The sequence below is a fragment of the Excalfactoria chinensis genome, chromosome 4 (genome assembly GCF_039878825.1).
Source record: "Excalfactoria chinensis isolate bCotChi1 chromosome 4, bCotChi1.hap2, whole genome shotgun sequence".
In the NCBI taxonomy this organism is placed as follows: domain Eukaryota; kingdom Metazoa; phylum Chordata; class Aves; order Galliformes; family Phasianidae; genus Excalfactoria; species Excalfactoria chinensis.
In genome coordinates this window covers 82,278,524-82,299,261 of record NC_092828.1, presented here as the reverse complement: position 1 = coordinate 82,299,261, position 20,738 = coordinate 82,278,524, and the positions used below count along the sequence as shown (strand labels likewise).

General features: G+C 58.6%; 2 protein-coding genes across 3 annotated transcripts; both read right to left on the bottom strand.

Moving 5' to 3' along the window:
* Positions 1 to 4: 4 nt before the first annotated feature.
* Positions 5 to 5,941, bottom strand: GLA (galactosidase alpha). Its single transcript, XM_072334843.1, has 7 exons — positions 5,735 to 5,941; positions 5,391 to 5,565; positions 5,136 to 5,313; positions 3,367 to 3,458; positions 2,238 to 2,399; positions 1,416 to 1,613; positions 5 to 1,207 (listed from the first exon to the last, which is right to left on the bottom strand). The coding sequence occupies exons 1-7, from the start codon at positions 5,893 to 5,895 to the stop codon at positions 944 to 946; spliced, it is 1,230 nt and encodes a 409-aa protein (XP_072190944.1). The 5' UTR covers positions 5,896 to 5,941; the 3' UTR covers positions 5 to 943.
* A 1,950-nt stretch (positions 5,942 to 7,891) lies between these two features.
* LOC140251342 (glycine receptor subunit alpha-4) lies at positions 7,892 to 15,692 on the bottom strand. Of its 2 annotated transcripts, XM_072334975.1 has the most exons (10): positions 15,430 to 15,692; positions 13,621 to 13,754; positions 13,241 to 13,308; positions 12,725 to 12,948; positions 12,552 to 12,634; positions 12,224 to 12,364; positions 11,929 to 12,143; positions 11,579 to 11,728; positions 10,770 to 10,874; positions 8,730 to 9,157 (listed from the first exon to the last, which is right to left on the bottom strand). In XM_072334975.1, exons 1-10 carry the CDS (start codon positions 15,507 to 15,509, stop codon positions 8,870 to 8,872), a joined length of 1,488 nt encoding a protein of 495 aa, XP_072191076.1. In that variant the 5' UTR covers positions 15,510 to 15,692; the 3' UTR covers positions 8,730 to 8,869. The 2 variants fall into 2 exon arrangements, with proteins under 2 accessions (XP_072191075.1, XP_072191076.1); XM_072334974.1 differs by lacking the exon at positions 10,770 to 10,874 and having other exon boundaries at positions 7,892 to 9,157; positions 15,430 to 15,649.
* Positions 15,693 to 20,738: the final 5,046 nt, after the last annotated feature.

Here is a 20,738-nt window from a genome sequence, read left to right as displayed (position 1 = left end):
GAGCATCAAATCCACTGTACCGAGTGTTGCTTCTGGTTGGTAATTGTGATGATTTTTATGAGAATGGTGACCTTGACTGTTCTCCAAAACCTGAATTAATTTCAGCTACCATGCTTGGTACTCTTGTACAGGTAACCCTGCTTAGGAGAACTTCAGTTGGAGTTGTAAACACAAACAGAACAAATCAAGGTATCTCGATAGTGCAGTGGAGTGTACTTGTACAAGTGGTAAGCGTCTCTATCCTGCACCAGGAGGACCTTTAAGCTAAAGGCTGCTGCCACTGGAGAAAGAAAGCGGTTATTTGTGGAAGGGAGCTCGCTAAGGAAGCAGTCCCCAGTGGCCCCATAAAGGGTGGAATGGGGAATTGTCTAAAGGGACAATCATTGATGAAAGGAAGACTTGTGAGCAAGGAGAAGCCCTCCAAGCTCAGCTTGAAGGCATCATGCTCGATCACTTTAAACAGGCGGTTGCTAAGAACTCAGTTGCTAAGAAGTGCTGTGATTTAGGCCAATCCCTGAGTTCAGAAGGTAGAAGGAGGTGACCACTCTCAGGACAGCGTTAAGTTTCTTCAGCAGGAACAGCTTTTCATAGTTGTGGAGTAAGTGCCTGCCAAAGCACACAGCAGAGCAGCCGGGCTGTGCTGCCCTTCTGTGCCTGAAATGCTGAAGAAGAGCTGCAGAACACTGCATTGCATCTCTTACATATCTTTGGTAGTAGCAGCAGTGAGTTGTTGCCCTGCTGGTGGCCTTGTAACCCCTTGGGAAAGGGAATTGGGCGAGATGTCAGAGAAAGGGTAAAGAGAAGCAGCACCCCTTTTTCTGCTATCTCATGGTAACTGAGTCATGGGCATTTGTTACACTAGGCAGAAGGCTCAGCGTCCATGGAGAAGCTCTTGAGCAGTGAATGCAGGGCATGAGGCTTACCAAAAGAAAAAACACGCCTCCTATAGCGGCGCTACTTTGAGCAGGACGGTGCCTGTTGGGTTCACTTCTACACTCAGGGAGGAGACCCAGTTGTGAACCCCCCAGTCCCTGCTGGTCGGCAGGATCTGCTGGATGCAGCACGCTGGGTTGCAGGCCAGCCCATTGCCGAGGAAGGTGAGGGAGAAGGTGAAGTTCTGAGGTCCCCCAATTTCCTGCTGGTTCAGGACTGCCACAGCATAGGCTCTGTCAGATAGGGGCCGTTCCCACAGCTCGAAGTTCTTGTCCTGTCAAGGAGAAAATAAGCCACAAGCTTGTGTTAGGGGAGGCAGAAACAGTTGTCTTCATGCCTGTGTGCTTAAGCAGGCTTCAGGAACAAACGCGTTCACTGGGCTCCTGTTCCCAAGCCCTGGGCACTCCTCTGACACAGATCCCCAGTGCCCGCTTTCTGAGGAAGCTTGCAGTGTTCCAGGGCACACCCCCATCCTGCTGTACCTTAGTGATGCGATAGCCCTGCTTGCCCAGCAGATCCTGGTTGATGGCGATCACCTCCTTGTTCTGGAGCAGCCACTTGGCCTCTGGTTTCATGTGCCGCAGGTCGTTGGACATAAAGAGCGGTGCTGCCATAATGGCCCACATCGCCATCTGAGTCACTGCCTGCTCCCAGCTCAGCCCAAAGTTCCCAATCACCAACTGCGACAGGAAAAGAAAAATGTCTTGTAATGCTGCTTGCTAAGGAGAAACTGGGCCAGCAAACTGAGTGCTGGGAAGTGGCAGGATGCTAAGGGTGGTGCCCTGTTAGGGGACTGGTTAGATAGGCTGAGCTCTAGGAACAAGACTAGCTGGCTGCAGAAAACTAGCATGGCAATTCAGTATGAGCCAATGGTGGAAGTAAAGAAGGACCCTTACCTGGCAAAGCAGTGTTCAAGAGTCTGCTCCTGGATGTAGCTATTCACTCCTTGCTAGTACCCAGCTTGGCACCCAAGGCTTTTTTCCCTCTGATAGGTGTTAGCACATCTGAGACTCTCCCAGAGTCCTTTCTGTGTTTCTTAGGAGCCAGCACTGCTTGTAGAGGCTGCGGTACACACAGTGCTTCTCCTGCTGTGTGTGGCTGCACCCCACTGCTGTGTGCTCAGAGCGCTGTTCTGCTGCTCATCTCCATTTAGGGATCCCTCTCATCCAGTGCTTAACCCTAGGACTCCATCAGATCCTTCCCCCCAGTGGTTCTCCTTCCAGTCTGTCCCTCCCCATCCCTCTCAGGCTACAGCTAAGGAAAGAATTTTTTTGCTGCTGCTGAGATGGTGTTGCTCTACTTGCCATGTCAGGGTCATTCCAGCCCCCTGGCCCAGCTATCTTCACGATGCTGTCCTGGTGAAGTGCTGTCCACTCCACGATACTCTTGATGCTGCTCCAAGAATCATAGACATCATAGAAGTTCCTCCAGTGATTGCAGTACTGTTTGATCTCTGTGTAATTGGGCTGCCAAAACAATAAGCACGATTCACCAGAGAGCCTGGCTTTACAAGGTCAAGACTGTACACAAGGCTAGACTGCATCAGGGATATTCTGGGGGAGAACTGTTAAAGTACCATCCATTGTCAGCTATCAGAATGATGCTGGCTCCCTAGGATGCTTCGTACCCAACAATTCCAGTTTGCCACACTCCAGACAGCACCATCCCAATTGTTTCTCTTGCGAGAGCAGTTGCAGCCACCGAGTTCTGTTAAAAAATCTACAAGTGCTATTTTACCAAAGGTGGGAGGGGACCAATGGGATTAAACTTCATCATCCAATTACTGCTGCAGTCATTACAATTTCAGTAATTACTGCTGTTTCTTGGCCTTACACACCCTTTGGTGATTAACGCATCTATCTCCCTGGGAGGGAAAGACCTGTCCTGGTGGCATGGGGGAAGGCAGCTATGGGTGGAGAGCAATGTGTCACTCACAGACCCTGTCCAGCAAAAAACAACGTGTAAACAACACAGAGCATTCCTGTTCAATAGGCTGCCCTAAATCTCTCATTCTTGGCCCCTCGAGGTGGCTGTTAGGTTGAAGCTACAGCACTCAGCACAGCAGAGCATCCAGGAGGAATAACACCGAGCTGCCTGCTAGCTGTGTCTGCACTGCCAGCGTCTTGTTGCTCAGCTCCCTGAAGAGGGAAGGCAGATGGATGCTGCTGGTCTTGAGCAAGCTCCAGCTGGGCTGTGCTTCCAGCAGCTTGTGTTGCCGTGCTGCAGAATCCCACTAAATTCTTTTCAGCAGAGCAGTGACTCGCCTCAGGTGCACCTGAAGGCTGTAGAGGAAAAGTGGTTTTCCTCCACCTTGCACTCTTGTTCTCTGTCAGACCAGAGAGCAGCGAATTCCCTGGGAGGCTGCTATGCAGTCCTTATGCTTTTCTGTTCTTCCCACTTTGTGTGCTTTGAGCCCTGAGAAACGCTCCCTACCTGCTGCATGGGCCTCAGGTAGAAAGGCCATTCACAGGAGTACACGATGGGTCTGCCAGTCTTGTTCAGCGCCAGAGACATGTTCCTGTAACCTAAAAGAAGAGAGGTTACCCCGTCTCCTTGCTCAAGGAACACAACTAAACCAGTGCCACAGGGTCAGGATTGAGCTTGACTCTTAAAAATCAAAGCTGAACATACTTTCATGGCTCAAATAATAAAGGGAGAAGAGAGGAGCTTGTAGTGGCAGCCAGCCTCTTGCCTCCAAAGCGAGATGAGCTGCTTCATGGCTGTGCTATTTGTCCCAAGCAGAGGTGCTGCCCTGAGACTGCTGACCTCTGTACATCATCCACTACCCTGGTTTCAGCTGGGATAGAGGACATAGATGCAACCCTGGGAGCCGGCTGCAGTTTTGCTGCATGGTATATTTCCCTTCATAGAATCTTTTGAATTGGAAGGAACCCTTGATTAGAGGTCACTGAGACAACTCCCTGCACTGAGACACCCACAGCTCCATCAGGTGTTCAGAGCCCCACCCAGCCTGACCTCAAATGTCTCCAAGGACAGAGCACCCACCACCTCTCTGGGCAACCTAAATACAAGTTGAAAATGCAAGTCGGTATCTTACCAAGCTGCTGGGTACAGCACCGGTGCTTAACATTGTGGGTATATGTCCTTACGATGCATTTGTGCCATATGGACGACTGAGCAGGAATAAAAAAGCACTAGCTTCGTCCTGTCCTTGTCCTCAGACAGCCCTGTTTAGTCCCTTTCAATCAGCAGAAAGGGAATGAAGCATTTGCTCTCCGTCCTGGAACTGCTTCAGTACCCCTGGATTGCACCTGGGTCATCCATCTGATCCAGCCAGCTTCCAGCTCAGCTGTTGCCTGCGGTGCTGAACTGTGCTGCTGGCCCCAGCAGGCAGCACACACTGGACCAACTGGCGTGGAGCTGACTGTCACTTGGGCAGGTTCTCTCTGCCAGGCAGCCAGGATAGCGTGCAGGATTCCTGCCACCAAACGCTGTGCCAGCAGGGAGAGCTCAGCCAACAGAAAACCAACTTCAGAACCACGTCGTTCTTCCTGCAAACCTGGAGCACTGGGGTGTGCAGTGCTTGGAGGGGGGGCTGCAGCCAGGAGTTCTGAGCACGGCACCGAGCTCCATACTGCTGAACCACCAGCCTGCGTGTAACAGCTTTGGAACCAGCATTCATAAAGGCACATTTAAAAGTGAAAATCCCAGTAGGTTTGTTGTGCCAGAATTCCCTTCTATTTGTTTTGCTGCTAGAAGCCCTGATAACTGCCCTCTCCACCGCAGATGCAAGCTGTTCCAGCTCACAGCTGATCCATTATGGCACAGCTTCACCAAAGGGATTGGACATCAAGCATGTAAAACGCTTTGTGCTCTGCAGCAAAAACACTCTAGAAGTGCAAAGCCTTTATGGTGCTAAGAGCTGACAGGGCAGTCTGCAGGCAGCCCCCAGAGAACACAGACAGTACTTCCGTGCTCAGCACGATGCAGTCTCTGGTGGGAGAAAGCTGCTTTCTCAAGCCACGCCTGAAAGCTCCGGGAGTCAGAACAGCCAAAAACCACTTGGGCCAGCAGAATGTGATGCAGTGGAGAAAGAACAGCCTTGCACTTGGGAACAGTGTGTGTAAGCAAATACCTCAGACACATACGGTCAGGGAAAAGCATCTCCCTGGAGCCCACCCCTTGCCTGGGGATTGCTGACACCCGCAGAGCAGCCCGTTGTGCCCCACCTGCTCACACACCTTCTGCCAGCAGCCCCAGCGAGTCGGCATTGCAGCCATCAAACTTCAGCAAGTCCACACCCCAGGAGGCGAAGGTCTGTGCGTCCAACTCGTAGTGCCCGTAGCTACCGGGGAAGCCGGCACACGTCCAGTTCCCCACGTCGCTGTAGATCCCCAGCTTCAGCCCTTTGGAGTGGACCTGAGCTCAGCGGGCAGGAGGAGAGGCTGTGAGTCACGCGGCTCCCGCAGAGCCCCCCGCCCGCTCCCCGCACTCACGTAGTCCGCCAGTGCGCGGATACCGCTGGGGAAGCGCCGGGGGTCCGCCCGCAGCCGGCCCCGCTCGTCTCGCGTGGGCGCCATCCAGCAGTCGTCGATGCAGACGAACTCGTAGCCCGCTTCCTTCCAGCCCTCCGCGGCCATCACGTCGGCCATCTCGGTGAACAGCCGCTCGCTGGGGCCGGGAAGCAATGAAGCAATGTGTGTGTGTGTATTTGTGTGTGTGTATTGGTGTGTGTGTGTGTAGGGGGGACACATTGCAGCTTGAGCCGCAACCCCGCAACGCGACGCCCCACTCCCAGCACCGGGATCCCGGCTCCCCCAACCCCACCCCACGCCGGTACCTGACGCAGCGCTCCGGTTCAGCAGCGCAGTCGGTGCCGCAGAGGAAGCGCTCCCAGTGCAGCCAGCCCATGGGCGGCGTCCGCGCCACGCCGTTATCCAAAGCTACAGCCACCGCCGCCGCCACAGCGGCCACCAAGGCCCAGCGCGCCGCCGCCGCCATGACACTAGCCGGCTGTAGCGTCACGTGATGCTGGCGGGAAGTCACGTGGCGGAGGCGGTCATGTGATGGGGGTCACGTGGCCTTGCTCAGGTCGTGCCCTCCTGGGGCCGCGGCCTGCTCCGCCGCCGCCATCGGGGGGCGCTGGGAGGCGCCGTCCCGTCCCCGTCCCGTCCCCGTCCCGTCCCCGTCCCGTCCCCGTCCCGTGTCGGCCCAGTCCCTTGTAGGCCCCGTCCAGCAGCTTCCTCGCTAGGTGTCCTCCAATCTCCGCTCTGGAGCGCCCGGCGAACAAAAGCCCTTCAGAGGCAGCGGTCAGATAACGGCACATTGTTTGGGTGCGGGGGGTTCCTCCCCTGCCTCTGCGGGCTGCGGGGCAACGCTGCTCCCAGTGGGTCGAAACACACCGCAGAACTTATGGCTTTGTTTTCCTGGTGCCAAACCGCAGCCTGCAGCTGGGCTGCCTGCCGTGTTCCGGGGGTGGAGGTACAAGACCCAGCCCTCCCTTGCTTGTCCCTGCTGTCTGGGGACCATCCTCTGCCAGGCAGGTGTTGTTGTTCCCCACCCCATCGCTGAGGGATGAGGCTCAATCAGAGCACTGAGTCTTCACCCCGGCACCCACGGGTGTGCAGCAGCAGGAGGCAAGTTGCACGCAGCTGCTGTGCTGTAAGTGCTGTGCTGGCGGGTGCTCAGGGAGCTGCCAGCGCTGATGGTTCTGATTTTACTTTCCAGGAGTCACATTACCTCAGTGTAACTCCATTAGCTTCCATTTACAACGGCAATTAACTCTGCTGCCGCTGCTGGTCCTGTGCCCAATGCTGCTTCCCGTCATGGCTGGGACATGTCCTGAACGTGCAGCATCACGCAGGAGAAGGAAAATTGACTCCATCTGAAGCCTGTGGGCTTTGCCAGGGGATGGCTGCTGCGCCATGCTGCACCCCCAGCCTGGGTGAGCCCTGGGGCATGGAAACTGGCCAGGACCATGGGCTGGAGGGGCTCCCAGCTCTGGATAAGGCTGCGTGCTGCTGCTGCTGGACCCAAAGGGTCCCCAGGGGGCACAAACCACCAGATCTGTGCCTGTAGGGCTGTGGGGCGGCAGTGCTCCCCTGAGCGTCCCACACCACGGTGCCTGAGTGGGGACCCCCTCTGCTTGGCTGCAGCCAGAGCACGCCATTCCGGCAGGTTATCTTATGATATGTTGGGCTTTTGCAATTTACTTTATTATTATTATTATTATTATTATTATTATTATTATTATTATTTCTTTTTCCTTTCTTTCTGGGAAGTGCCAGTTCCTACCATCAGGGTGCTTCGGGGCTGACCTCAGCTGTTCTCCTCAATGAAACCCCCAGGTACCCAAGACCTGCTGCTGGGTAAAGGAGAGCAGCGAGGGCAATAACACAGGAGTACTGCAGGGTTTGGTTTCTCCCATCAGAAGAACAAACCAAGAGCCGAGCTGCAGGTCTCCACTTTGCTTTCTCCCCTCTCTGTGGCAAAAACCTCACTGGGGCCCAACAGGGTGATGGGGCTGCGAGGTACGGGGCGCCCAACAGAGCCGATCTGTGAATGTTGGCTGGGAGCACAGAGGGAGATTGATGTTTGCTTGCAAGCTTGGCTGTCAGCTGTGAGCTCTGCCTGCCCCCACGCCAGCTGGGGATGGGAGCGCCGGCCCAGGGTGGCACCGCAGGGCTGGCGTAAGCGCCCAGGACAGCTGGCAGCTCTCTGCAGTTGGCGCCTGCCCAGCAAGCTGGCTGCGAAGGGGAGGCTGGGACATCCAGCATGTGTGGGTATCCAAGCTCCACCGTGGGGCTGGAGACCCCCGCAGCTCCACATCTGCCCTTCCTTAGGTCCTGTACCCCATACAAAACCCTATCAGATAAATGGAGATAACAAGGTCTGGGCTCCCATCACCACAAGGCTGGTGCACCCACATCTTTCTTGCAGCTGGCAGCTGCTCCAAAACGTGGGGTTCTGGGCAGAGAGAAACCCCCAACACACCGCTGAAAATCCCAGACAGACTTTATTTGTGTAGGAAGATTGGTGCTGTTTGAGAACCCACCATTGCTGGAGGTTTGGTTGGCCACCTGCAGGTGCTGCGGGTGCCAGCACATCTCTGTTTGGGTCTGTGGGTGGGCAGTGGAGACCTGTGCCTCCGAACCTCTGGAGGCTGTCCCCAGGACAGTACAGTGGCAATGCGCTGGAACCATCTTCAGCCATCCTGGTGGATCCCTGGTGTCTCCTGGGGATGCTTTTCCTCTGCTTGCCTCATCTGTGAAATGAGTGCGTGTGGCTCAGCAGGGGCTGAAAAAGTGGGTGCTGGGGGCTCCTGGTTACTGGGGAGAGGGAGAGGGCAATTCCTGCTTGAGGAGCAGGGAGGGAGGCTGGGGGCTGAGGGTGGGATGTCTGCCCAGGCTGTGCTGCCCTTTGTTTGTGTCCCCTGTCATGGTGCCTGGCACCTTGCTGTGCCATGGCGGCCCCAAGGCTGCCAAGGATAGGGACAAATCCCACCTCCATCCTGCCCACAGAGCCTGTGGGGCTGCAGCAAAGCACCCCACCAAAGATGTGTGCCCCGTTTGGGCTTGCTGTGAGTGGGAAAAGGAGAGCATCCACACATTTCTCTCTGTAGGGCCTACGTCAGCATCACCTACTGCTTTTATTTCCTGCTAAGCACGGAGGATATCCAAGTCAGGAGGTCTGGAAGCCTTGCTGAGTTTTTAAATTGAGGGTTCGGAGGCTCTCCTCTCTGGTGGAGGAGCAGATGGAGTGAGCCCACCCAGGGACATACACCTGGGGCTGAGGGAGAAGCCAGGGGATGGGGTCAGCAAGGCTGGGGCTGCCCACCATCTCCCATCACGGAGCTGTGGGCTGTGCAGGGACAGAGGAGCACAGCCCCTTGCCTGGCTCACTGCTGTCCGTGGCTCGGTGCCTCCAAGCACATGGCAGCATCCAGCCAAGAGGCCCTTGGGCCTTTTTGGGGGCCTCAGGGCATGGGGTGGATGTCCTCAGAGCGCAGCACTTTGTAGACAACCCAATAGAAGATATTGAAGACCAGGAAGGTGAAGGGAAAGACGGCTCGGGAGATGGTGTCGATGCGCTTGGCACGGTCGATGTAACGCTTGTGCAGGGTCTCCCCTTCCCGCAGCAGTGCACTGGGTGGGGGGGGGCTGTAGATTCCAGGACCCTCCCCAGCCCCTTCCTTTGCCTGCAGGCAGTGGCCCAGCCCGTAGCCTCGGAAGTAGAAGCGACTCTCACGGATGAGCTCTTCCTCCTAGAGAGGGAAAGTGCTGTCAGCCGGGCACCCTGCAGGGCACAGGGCAGTGCTGCACGCTGTGTATGTGCCAGCCGTGCCTGTCTGCTTTGGCCGGTGCCAGCTGCAAGGTTTAGTGCTTTTCCTGCACATCTGAGGCATGCAGGCAGGAGCCTCGAGGAGCACAGGGTCTGAGGTACAGGGATGTCCAATGAGCACCTGCCTGCCAGCACATAGTGCTAAACTGCCCCGATGAATCTGAGGGCAGCCCCAGAACCCTCAGTGTCCACTTGGATGCCTGGGATGGAGTGGAGGCAGGTGGGCCCATGGGGATGCAGGGTGCACGAGAGGATGCAAATTGGATAGGGGTGCACAGCCCACAGAGGTGTACGGCAAACAGGGGTGCAGGGCACAGGGGGGTGCCAGGTACATAGGGGTGCATTGCACACAGGGGTGCAGGGTGCACATGAGGTACAGGGCACAGAAGGGCGCTGTGAGCATTGGGGTGCTGGGGCTGCAGGCATTGTTGCAGCAGCTGCTTGCTGCAGGGTGGAGGTGTGCTGGTGAACAGGCAGCTTGAGGGGGCAGAACCATGCAGGGACGCAGGAGCCTCGCTGCCATCAGGGACCCCCCCAGTCTCCTCAAGAGCCAGAGCTGCCGGCTGAGTGACAGGGGGGGCAAGCAATGGAGGCTCTGTTCTCACCCTCCTTGCTGCCTCCCCACGGGCCAGCAGTGCCTGCACTCTTCCTCACCAACAGCTGTGCTTCATTAGTGAGCTGTTTCATTAGAGAGCCACATTGGCTCGGTTCGTTTACACTCTATGTGTGTCCATGGGTGTCCCCACTCAGGACTGAGGACATCCCACTCCTCATTCCCACAAGCAGTGGGTTTCAGGTCCTTATGCCCTCTCCAAACAGCGCTGCCCACCGAGGTGCATGGGCAAAGGGCTGCATCCTGCCCAGTATGGGCACCCCGCAGCCAGGGGCTCTCATGCAGAGAGCTGGGGATCTTTATTTAACTCAGCACTCTGCTGGATAAGCAAGATTTCCCAGCGGGGAGAGCAGCAGAGGCTGAAATTGCTGAAATGTGCTCTCGTGTGCCACGGAGCTGCGCTCCACTGCTGCAGACTGAGTGCTCATTGAGGACGGAGCAGGATGGGGGCTCAGAGGGGGCTGCAGCAGCCCCAGAGATGCACGGTTGGGGTGTCCTTGTCCCCCAGCATCTCCCCACAAACTGGGCAGCCTGCCCTGTGCCAACACTCTCTGCAGTGTCTCCTCCCCACGTCTTCAGCTGCCAAGTGCCCATGTGTGCTGAGCCACTGCAAGGAGAGGAGATCACTGCGCTGGGTGATCTGGGTAGGCAGGGAGCTGAGGTGCACATTGCCCCAACGCGGTTCACTCCACTGCAAAAGGGGCTGTGTTTGGCCCCGTTTTACAGCGGGAGAAACTGAGGCACAGAGCAGGGTATCTCCAAGGAGCAGATGAAATATGCCTCTGGTCCCCATGGCCACGTGCCCTGTGCATGTCCCTGCACTGCTCCTTCCTGCACCCTCACTCAAGGGAAGGGCTCCTGGGGGGCTCCTTTTGGGGAAAGGAGGGGTGCAGGGGTGCACTGCCGGAGGGGTGTGCTTTACCCTGGAGCTGGAGAGCTGCGAGAGCGTCGCGTAGGTGTGCTCACTGCTGTGCAGGCTGCTCGGCTGCCCCAGGGACTCCAGGCTGGCCGTCCCGCTGCTCAGGCCCTTTTGGCACCAAATAGAAACAGGACAGCGCGTGACCGACGGCTCTGCCCCTGCTGTGGGCAGAGAGCAGCCATGGGGGGAGAGCAGCCCCTCCGGCAGCACAGCCTCTGTGCCAGGGGGCACTGCGAGCCTGGGGGGGCACGTCCACGGGGTTTCTACATGGAGGTCTGCGTCTAACAGTGTCACCATATGGCAGAGCAGGGGCACCAGCTGCTTTCCCTGAGCATCACATGGGAAAGGAAAAGAAACCCTTGTTTCTTTTCTTGCCTTTTTAGAGCGGAGCATCTCCCAGGGGAGGAGGAGGATGGCACCCATTTGGGGCTGTGCAGCGCATCTGCTCCCTGCCCAGGCACGGTTCCCTGCAGCCAGTGCTGGGACTGTCCCCCCATGTTGGGACAGGCAATGTCAGCCTGCTCCAGGAGACAAGAGTTGGACTCAGTGATCCTTATGGGTCCATATCCAACTCAGGATATTCTATGCTTCCATGATTCTGTGACAGCACAACTCATTTCTGGGCATCACTGCAGGGCAGGGAGATACTCTGGTCTCTCCGTGCTGCCCAGCAGGCTGAAGGACTGCAATACCCACAACTCCCCAAGGTGCCATAGGGGACAGCCCTGCAGCCCCAGGGATGGCAGCACCAGGGGTCCCCATCGCATCTGAGGATGGGACGAGTGGTGACAGCGGCAGCTGCAGGCACTCACCATCCTCTGCCTCCGCTGCCGCCGCCGCAGGCGCATGAACTCCTTGTGCTGCCGAGAGACAAAGTTGACGGCGGCGTATTCCAGCAAAGCAGCAAAAACAAAGAGCAGACAGACAGCCATCCAGATGTCAATGGCCTTCACATAGGAGACCTGTGAGGGGAGAGGGGTCAGAGCTGTGGGGCTGCATCCCTCCCAGCCCTCCCTACAGTCACAGCTATCAGAGGATCTCCCCAGAGCTGTGGAGATGCAGCACTGAGCGATGTGGTCAGGGGGTATGGTGGGAGTGGGTTGGGGATCCTAGAGGTCTTTTCCAGCCCCCCCAGGGCCAGCGTTGTGCCCACAGCACTGACCTTGGGCAGAGAGGCACGGGAGCCGGCGCTCTGAGTGGTCATGGTGAGCACAGTGGTGATGCCCAAGCCCACCCGTGCTGGTGCTGCGTCCATGTTGATCCAGAAGGAGACCCAGGAGAGGATGACGATGAGCAGGCTGGGGATGTACATCTGGATCAGGTAATAGCCCATCTGCCGCTCCAAGTGGAATTTCACCTCAATGCAAGTGAATTTGCCTGGAAGGAAATCCAACTTTGCATGGGTGAGGGGGCCCGTGCCACGCTGGGGGGCAGTCAGGGGTTTCCGGGGATCTCACCTGTGTTGTAGTACTTGGTGCAGTAGCCCAGGTCCTTCTCGTCCCTGAGGATGAACTGTGGCAGCGTCAAGCCCTCTGCCACCTGCACGGCCTCCTGCTCCTCCAGCCACTCAAAGATGAGGTCGTTCATGGTGTAACCAACTGGAAAGGTGATGGAGGAAAGCACGGGTCAGGGGGGATATGAGCCCATTCACCCCCGCCCCAAATGACCTCCCCTTTCCTGCTCAGCTCCCCCAGAAACACAGAGATGCCAGATGGCATGTGATGGGATGACATGTGATGGGATGACATGGGAGGAAGCAAGGCTTGAACATCCCCAGACACTCACAACTCTCCAGCTGCATCGTGCACGTCTGGATGTCCATGGGGAAGTTCTTGAGATCCATGGGGCAGGACAGGATCAGCGTCAGCCTGCAGGAGGCAGACAAAAGAGAGAATCACTGAAAGATGCCCAGTGGGGTGAAGAGGAAAGCCCTGTGCCAGAGGAGAAGGGCTCAGCACCTGATGCTGTAGAGCACGTTGCCGTTCTTGAAGATGCGCAGCAGTTTGTTGTCGGTGGTGACCTCGTGGAAGTTGGCCCCTTTCTCGTTGGCAAAGAACAAATCCGGCTTCCAGATGGAGTCGAGCATGGAGGGGTCGAGGTCGAGCGAGTCGTCGGGGTACTCACGGTAAGCCAGCCGGGGGTCGTTCCACTGCTGCCGCAGGAAGACGTTCACACGGTAATCCTGGGGCAGAGGGCGCTGTGTCAGTGGGAGCCCCACAGGGCCGGGGGAGGAGGAGCAGGAGGAGGCTGGTGGTCTGAAGGCTTTGCAGCAGCACAAACAGGGACTTTATAGGGCTTCCCCAGTGCAGATCCTCGTGCATTTGAGGATGCTGAGGGCAGCAGCCTGTCACAATGCTCCGGCTCCAGAGGGACCCGTGGGAGCCCTGAGCACAGACACAGCTCTGGCACTGGGACACACACACACACTCATGCACACACACACCCCAGGCAGCATCCCTTGCAGAGGAGCCTACCATGGTCGTCTCGGTGACGGAGCCGAAGCTGTTGATGAAGATGTTGCACGTCACGTTGACGGGCGGACCTGGAAAACAAGCAGGCAGTGTGCAGCTCTCACTGCTGACCAGCACCATGCTGGCGTGGGCACAGACCCTGCACCCTGCGTGTGCTGAGCAGCCCTGTGCCCATCATGGTCACCCCATGGTGCATGTAGGGGAACCCCCCCACCCCTACCCTGCCATGGGAAAGCAGGCACAGACAGCACGGGTACAACTGGGGAGGTGTTGGGGAGAGAGGAATGTGGGTTGGGGTCCCATCCCCACACCCATCCCCTGGGTCTGGACAGCCCTAAGCGTGGGGCACCGCCAGCCCCAGGAGCTTCACATCCTCCCCTTACCTTTGAAGTTGGGTCGGATCCGGGCATCGTACCCTGACGTTCGTCCCATGAGCTTGTCCAGGAAATCAGAGGGTGACATGGGCTGGGGTGCACTGCGGGAGTGGGATTTGATCTCCTCCCTCCCTGAGACCAGCCTGCGGGCAAACGGGGAGGGGGTGGGGGGGCTGAGCCAGCTGCCAGCACCATAAAGCTTGAGGCACAGCCCTGCAGCCCAAGGGAGGACGTGCAGCAGCCTCAGCACATCTCATACCCACGGTTGGGAAGTGCTTGGGGCCAGGTGTCCCACAGCGAGGACAGAACACAGCGGTGATGGCCCCAAGCTGCAGGCACTGGGAAAAGCCACTGGGCTGTCCCTTGGGGTAAATCACCAGCCCCTGCCTGGCATGCACCCATGGGGGCTGCGTGGATACAACACTTCCCAAGCGGTGGCTGCCCCGGGGCAGTGAGGAGGTGACCGGGAGCACAGAGGGGATGGAGGCATTGAGGGGTGACGTGGACAGAGAGGAGCAGCCCAGCCATGGCAAGGAGCTGACATGAGCTCTCCCACGCAGCACTGCCAATGATGATGGAGACTTATTTAAACTGACCTTGGAGGGGATATTTTCGTGAATGCATCCCCGCCTGCCAGTTCCTCTCCTTCCGTCAGTTTATAATGATCATTTCAAGGAACAATGCGAGAGACATTCGCTCACCACATTGCCGGGCATGTGGCTGTGATGGAGAGGAAGGAGCTGGAGATCTCTGGACACAAAGGGAGCTTTGAGCGTGCTGCTGGTGTGTCCTGCTCCTGTTTGGGGCTGCAGACCCCACTGCCACAGGCAAGGGAGGGTGCTGAAAGGGGGGCTGGGACTCTCTTGAGGCTGTGCAGACTGAACCCACACTGTGCTCCTACCTCTGCTCGGAGGAACAGGAGTCACCCCTGGAAGAAGCCAAGCTTCTCTGAGTACCAGGGCTGGGGGCAAAGGCTTGCTGTGCTCTGCTGCAAGCTGAGCTGCACAGCCTCCCCTGAGGTACCCCTGGTGCTCAGCACAGCACCCCATGCACTCAGGGAATGGTGGGGCTGGAAAATACTCCCATCTACCTGAAAATACCATCCCAATAGAAGCAATTTCTGCTGGTGAAATGATGACATTTGGATGCAGTTTTCTTCCTCTCCACCACAAACGTTGCATCCCTCCCACGCTGCCCCAGATACACCAGGACAGGGAGCAACAGGGGCACTGAAGCCCCCCACCAGTCCCCTGTGTACCACCTCGTCCCAGTGGCACCCAGGGATGGTAGAATGGGATGAAGAGACTCGGGGGCTTTGGGTCCTCCCCCCAAAACGCTCCATAGGACCTGGGACTGCCCTGAGACCCTCTATCCCCCACCAAAAAAAGAAAGAAAGAGAAAAAGCCCTGAGCTGGGAAGAGGACTGAGCACCTCAGGGGTATTGCTGTGATGGAGAAAGAGCTGCGTGGGCTATCATCTGGTGGTCCCTAAGCCCACCTCGGTGAGGGCTGTGCCCGGGTTGGGGGGCTGCAGGGGGTGGGCAACACCGTGCAGGCAGAGTCCCTGGGATGCAGGGTCCGACAGAAGGTCCCGCTGCCGGGGATGGGGGGTAGGGATGGATTTAGGGGGGATGTCCACGAGAAGGATCCGGATTGCACGGGGGGGGTCTGGACCGCGCGTGGGGGTCCTAGCGCAGGACTGGTAAGGGACGTCTTGGTCCCGTTTGGGGGAATCCAAGTCCCGGCGGGGAAAGCTGGTTCTTGGAGGGAGGGATGGGAGGGGTCCAGGAAGAGGGGGAGCACCGCGCCGTGCGCTCACCTGAGCGGGCCACGCCGGGGCGGGAGGCAGCCGAGGAGGAGGAGGAGGAAGGCTCGGGCGCCGGTCCGGAGCGCGCCCATCCCGCCGCAGCCAGCAGCCCCGCCGCCCCGGGCGCACGGGCATGACCCGGCCGGTGGCGGCGGTTCCCCCGCACCCACTCCCGTCGCACCGGGACCGCCGTCACCCCCCGGCCGGCCCCTCTCCTCATAGTCCGGGCGAGCGGGAGCCCGCCGGCAGGCTGCAGGCACCGGGAGCCGGGCGGAGCTTCAGGCCGGTGCGGCGGGGAGGAGGCGGGCACGGTGCGGAGAGACGCCCGCCCCCGGCACCCCCTGGCATCCCCCGCCCCGGGGGGCTCCGCCGTGTGCGGTACCGGGCGGCCGTCGGGGCGCTTCCCCCGAGGGCGCGTCCTCCGCTGGGACTCTGCGTGGCGGGGTGCGGGGCTCGGGGGCTTATGGGGGGCACAGGGAAAGGGAGGTGCGCGGGGGTGGGGGGAGGACACAGCCGGGTCGAGAGACGCGTTCGGTTTCATGGCCAGGACTGATGGATGAGCTGAGATCGAAAGGTTTATGGGATGGGATACTCCAGGTGGAGGAATGTGCCAGCAGAGGAGGTGCGGGGCGTGAGGGTGCGCTGGAGGGTCTGCCCGCAGGAGCGCAGGGAGCGGGATTCTTCCCTCTGCTTGTTTGTGGTTCTGGGGCAGCTCTGCAGGTGTAGGAACCCGGGGGGGACAGCACAGCTGATCTTAGAGCCCAGCACTTGCTTTTCTCAGCTGCTGCTCACATGGGAACTCCTGAAATCGCCCTCATTAGGGGCAGGTGAGCTCCTTAGCACGGCCTCCTGCCCCCCATTAGGGGAGAAAGCAACGGGGGTAGCCAGGTGTGCGGGACTGGGGGGCTGCAGGGGCCTGCAGGATGAGTAAAGTGAAGCAGGAGGAATGCAGCTGTGGGCTGACATCAGCCCCTGGGGTGGCTGAGCAGCACGCAGTGCCTCTGGGCCTTCTGTGATTAATGTGTGAGGGTGGAGACAGCATTAATAAAAAGTGCAGAATAAGTGATTCCTGGTGGATACATCGCTCAGGGTTTTGTTCACCTTACCACACCTGGCTCAGGTCCTTTATTTGTACTAATCATGTTGTAGTCATGGCTGGAAGCAGCCATCGCTGCAGGGACCCCACACAGTGCTGTATAGGAAGAGAAGGGCTGTGTGCCCTCCCTCTCCCGTGTCTCTCTCACCTCACACCCACACAGGGGCTGTGCATTTTGGCAGCGCTCTGCTGGACCCCGTGCTGCTTTCTCCTGCCCATCCTGCTGGCTTTGCTGGAGCAGGGAAACGTGACAGCCAGCAGAGCAGTGCCCAGGAGGCTCCTCCGGGTGGGGGTGGGGGGGGTACGGCGCTGCGGGGCGGTGTGCGGGAGGAGCAGCTCTCCTGGCACGGAGCTGGCAGAAGTCTCCTCCGATTACCGTTGCCGTTAACGTTGATGGGGCCGTGAGGTTGTGATTGGGATCTGGAGCCCCGAGGCGCACGGCGAGCGCTGAGCAGCAGCTCCAACCCAGCGGCGGGCCGAGCTGAGCTGAGCTGACACCAGCGGGAGGAGGGGGGGCAGCCCCGTGCTCAGCCCGTGGGGAAAGTGGGGCACTGAGGGAGGTTTTCCTGTGAGCAGCAGAGCTGCTGGGTGCAGCCACCCCCGGAGACACACATCCATCCCTCAGCATCCCCAGCCCTCTTCCCATCGCAGAGACGGTGCCAGGCCCTGCCAACAGCAGCAGAGGTTGGGGCTGCTCAGCCTACGTGATTTCTTCACCTTTCCTTTCTCCATCTCCAAGCACGCGTCAAAACTGTTCCCCTGGGGAACTCCTGTCTGGGTTTGGAGCCCTGTTGAAGGCTGTGCCAACCCACCCCCAAGTCCTCACTGCTGCTCAGCCCCCACAGTGCCAAGGCTTGTGGATCTAATCCTGCCTGATCCATGCTGTCATGCTTTCCCAGCCATCACAACTCCAAGAGGCTGAGGCCTCAAAAACATCTTTTTAATCCCTTTTTTTTCTTTCCCGTCAGAAAGGCTGATGGGCTCTTCGGATCCAGCTTGGGATGAACAATTGCTGGAGGATCGGTTTGGTGGCACAGAAGGGAGATGGGGGAGGACAGCAGGCAGCTCCTTGAGCCCTCGGTGCGGCATTGCTGCTGGTTTGGTGCTGCAGGAGAGCACGGAGCCTGGGGATGTGCAGCCCAAGCCCTGCCGCCAGCACTGGGCTTCTCCCTGCTGCTGTAGGGGTGGCAATGTCTTGCAGAAGGACGGATGCCCCCAGGCTGGACACGGGCATTGCTCTCAGTGTGCAAACATTTGGAAGCAGCTAATGGGGCGTGAGATGAATGTCACAGAAAATACGCTCCCGAGTGTGGCTGTGAGCGGCCCCATCCCTGCGTGTCCCTGTGTGTCCCCACGGGGCTGTGGCTGCATCGCTCAGAGCTTCTCCTCTAGGGCTGCTGAGTGTGGGGCCGAAGAGCTGCTGAGAAATACCCGAATCTGGCCATTTGCACTCATTTATTTCTAGTGGAAAATGGTAACGCAACACGAGCTGTGCCTTTGGGAATTTTGTTTTCCAAGCTGAACGCACTTGAACCAACCCTAACTTTGAAACAGCCAGAAAGGACATTTTCAGTGGGACGCCCTGCTGGAGCCAAATCCTTTTGTCTTTAAGGGGAATGTGATGCACTCCAGGTCCCCCCAGCTGCGTGGTGCACTGGGAGCTCAGGAGGGAGGGCTCAATGCTGCCGTTAGGACACGGCACCGGGCAGGGTGGCCCCAGAGGAGACTGCAAGGTGAAGCGGGACGGCGGTCCGAACTCCAACCAATGTCACTCTCCAGTTCCGTGGCGTTTTTCCAAGCTAAAAATACCCCTTGTGCCGGCACGGCGCAGGGCGTGCGCTGCATGCGGCGCTGCAGAGGGACCCGCCAAGGGCACGGGGCTGTGCATCCCACCACCGAGCTATATGGCATCGGGGGGAACACGGCTGGGGTCTCCTTCTGCCTTCCATCTCCCAGCCCCCAGATTGCAGGCCGGCCCCATCCACCTCTACTGCACTCCTTCAACCTGTGCCATGCTGCGCAGTGCTGGGGTCTGCATCCGCAGTGGGGATTTCAAGGTTGAGCCACAGGGGCTCGGTCCCCAGTGCCAATGTGTGGGGAGGGAGCTGCAGGTGGAGGGATGACCCCATAACCTTGGCAAAGCAGGCATGCCGAAAGGGGAGATTTAATCTAGATAAGTGTCCAACAACACTCTCGGGGCCGGGAGCAAAGCCTGGCACTGGTGCCAAACCCATCAGCGGGGTGACCCAGCCCTTCCTGTCTCTTCCCTTGCCCATGAGTCACCCTTTTGCCGCCTTGTCCCCAGATCTGCCCAGCACCAGGGCTGGGTCCCTCCCGCTGCTGGGGAGGATGCTGACGGGAGGATGCTCTGAGTGAGTCGGGCTGTTCTCACCGGGAACTCTCCCGTCCCGTCTCTGCTCCCAGCAGTGGTGCTGCCTGCTGAGGCCCCGCTGCTCCCATCACCCACAGCATTTCCAGATTCTCTGGGAAGGATCTGATGGCTTTTGACACCAAAAGGCTTCAGCCCACACCTCCCCCTTCCCTCATCCTTTCCAGCTTCTGAGCCTACGAAAGACTTGCTGTGCGGCACTGAGGGTGTTGTACCCACAAAGGCATCACAGGAGATGGAGATGGGGGTCCCTGCAGTCCCTTCCCCGCTTTGGGGTACCCATCCCCCTGCATCCCATGCACGGTTGCCATGCCGACGAGCATCCCGTGCTGCTGAATGCTGTTGGAGTTCCGTCGGCTTTTCTCGCCTCCGCGTCTCCGTGCCCTCAGCCCCAGCGGTCTCCGAGGACGGAGCAGAAGGAGCTCAGTGGGAACGGCGTTAACTGCAGGCTGCCCGGCTCGTCCTAATTGTGAAGGAGTTCCGTGATTTGCTCGAGACCCCCCCGGAGGGCCGAGCCTGGAAAGCGAAGCGTTACACATCTGTGGCATCAGGCGGTGAGTGAAGGAATGAGAAATCAGCCTCCCTCTCCCTTGCCCCCCTCCCCCGCCTCTCCCCACTTTCGCCCCCCCGCCCCGCCTGGCACGGCCGCTGCCGGGGAGATGAAGGATTTGTTTAATTAGACGGCAAATCCTCCTGCTGCAGCACAGATGCAAACAGCAGTGGCTGCATCCCGGGGGTTCACGGCCGTGGGGCTGCCGTGCTGGCATCGTTGTCCCGCAGAGCCAGCGGTGTCACGGTGTGGGCTGGGGGGATGGGGTGGTGGCTGCAGGGGATGGGACTTCCCCTCCCTAAAGGCTTCCCTGCCCTATGCTCTGCTATGGGGTCAGCGTTGTTGTCCTGGGGTTCCCACTGCAGTTCCTGGCAATGCCATCTCTTCCGTGTCCCCACGTCCCACCCCTGCCCTGGCCTTGGCGATGGGCCCTGCACAGCTGCTGGCACAGAGGGGCTGCGCCACGGCATCACCTCGGCACATCAATAAGTGGAGCAGCAAACGCCTCCCTGTCCCGGAGCCACCCCAGCGAGGAGGTGGCTGTAGCCACGTGGAGGACTGCGGGGGGCGAGGGAGGGGCTGGGGCTGCTGCTCTCTGCCCTAAAACCAAAGGGATTGGTATGGAGGGTGAGTGGGGAATGAGCACCCAACATGGGAGCTGGGGGACAGCCAGGGGGCCCACGGAGCCAAGAGGCTTCGCTCTGTGCAGGCATCGTTTGTCTTTGCATCCCTGGGTTTTCTGCAAGGTAAATGAGCACAGCTCCAAGAGATGACCCCACAGAGTGCAGACCAGAGGAATGAGCTGCCCGGGGAGAGATGCAGCCACTGCCTTCCACAGCAAAGTCAGTAGATGATGGGATGAAGCCTCCATGGGGCTGAGGAGCACCACCTGCCTGCCTGCCCTTCAGCTCGCCTCCCCATCCCCCAGTGGGATCCAACAGCTTTGCCTTTTTTCTCCCCCCTAATTGTTTATATATTAGAACATTTTGCAGCCTCCTACCCTCCCCTGTGGGAAAGAGGGTTCACCCCAGTGATGGGGGAAATCAGAAGGAGGGCATCAGCCTGGCCTGGGGAAGTGGCTGTTTAAAAATAGCAGCAAGGTTCTCTGGTGTGACAATACGCACCTCCCGACATGTATGTATAATGGATAAAGGCACTGCACGAGCTGTCACTGCTCCTCCTGGGGACACCAGCACTGTGCCTACAGCCCGGGCAAGCAGCAGCACACAGAGGTGTCCTCACAGGGATGGAGCCACCTGGGACACACAGCCAAGAGGGGATGCTCA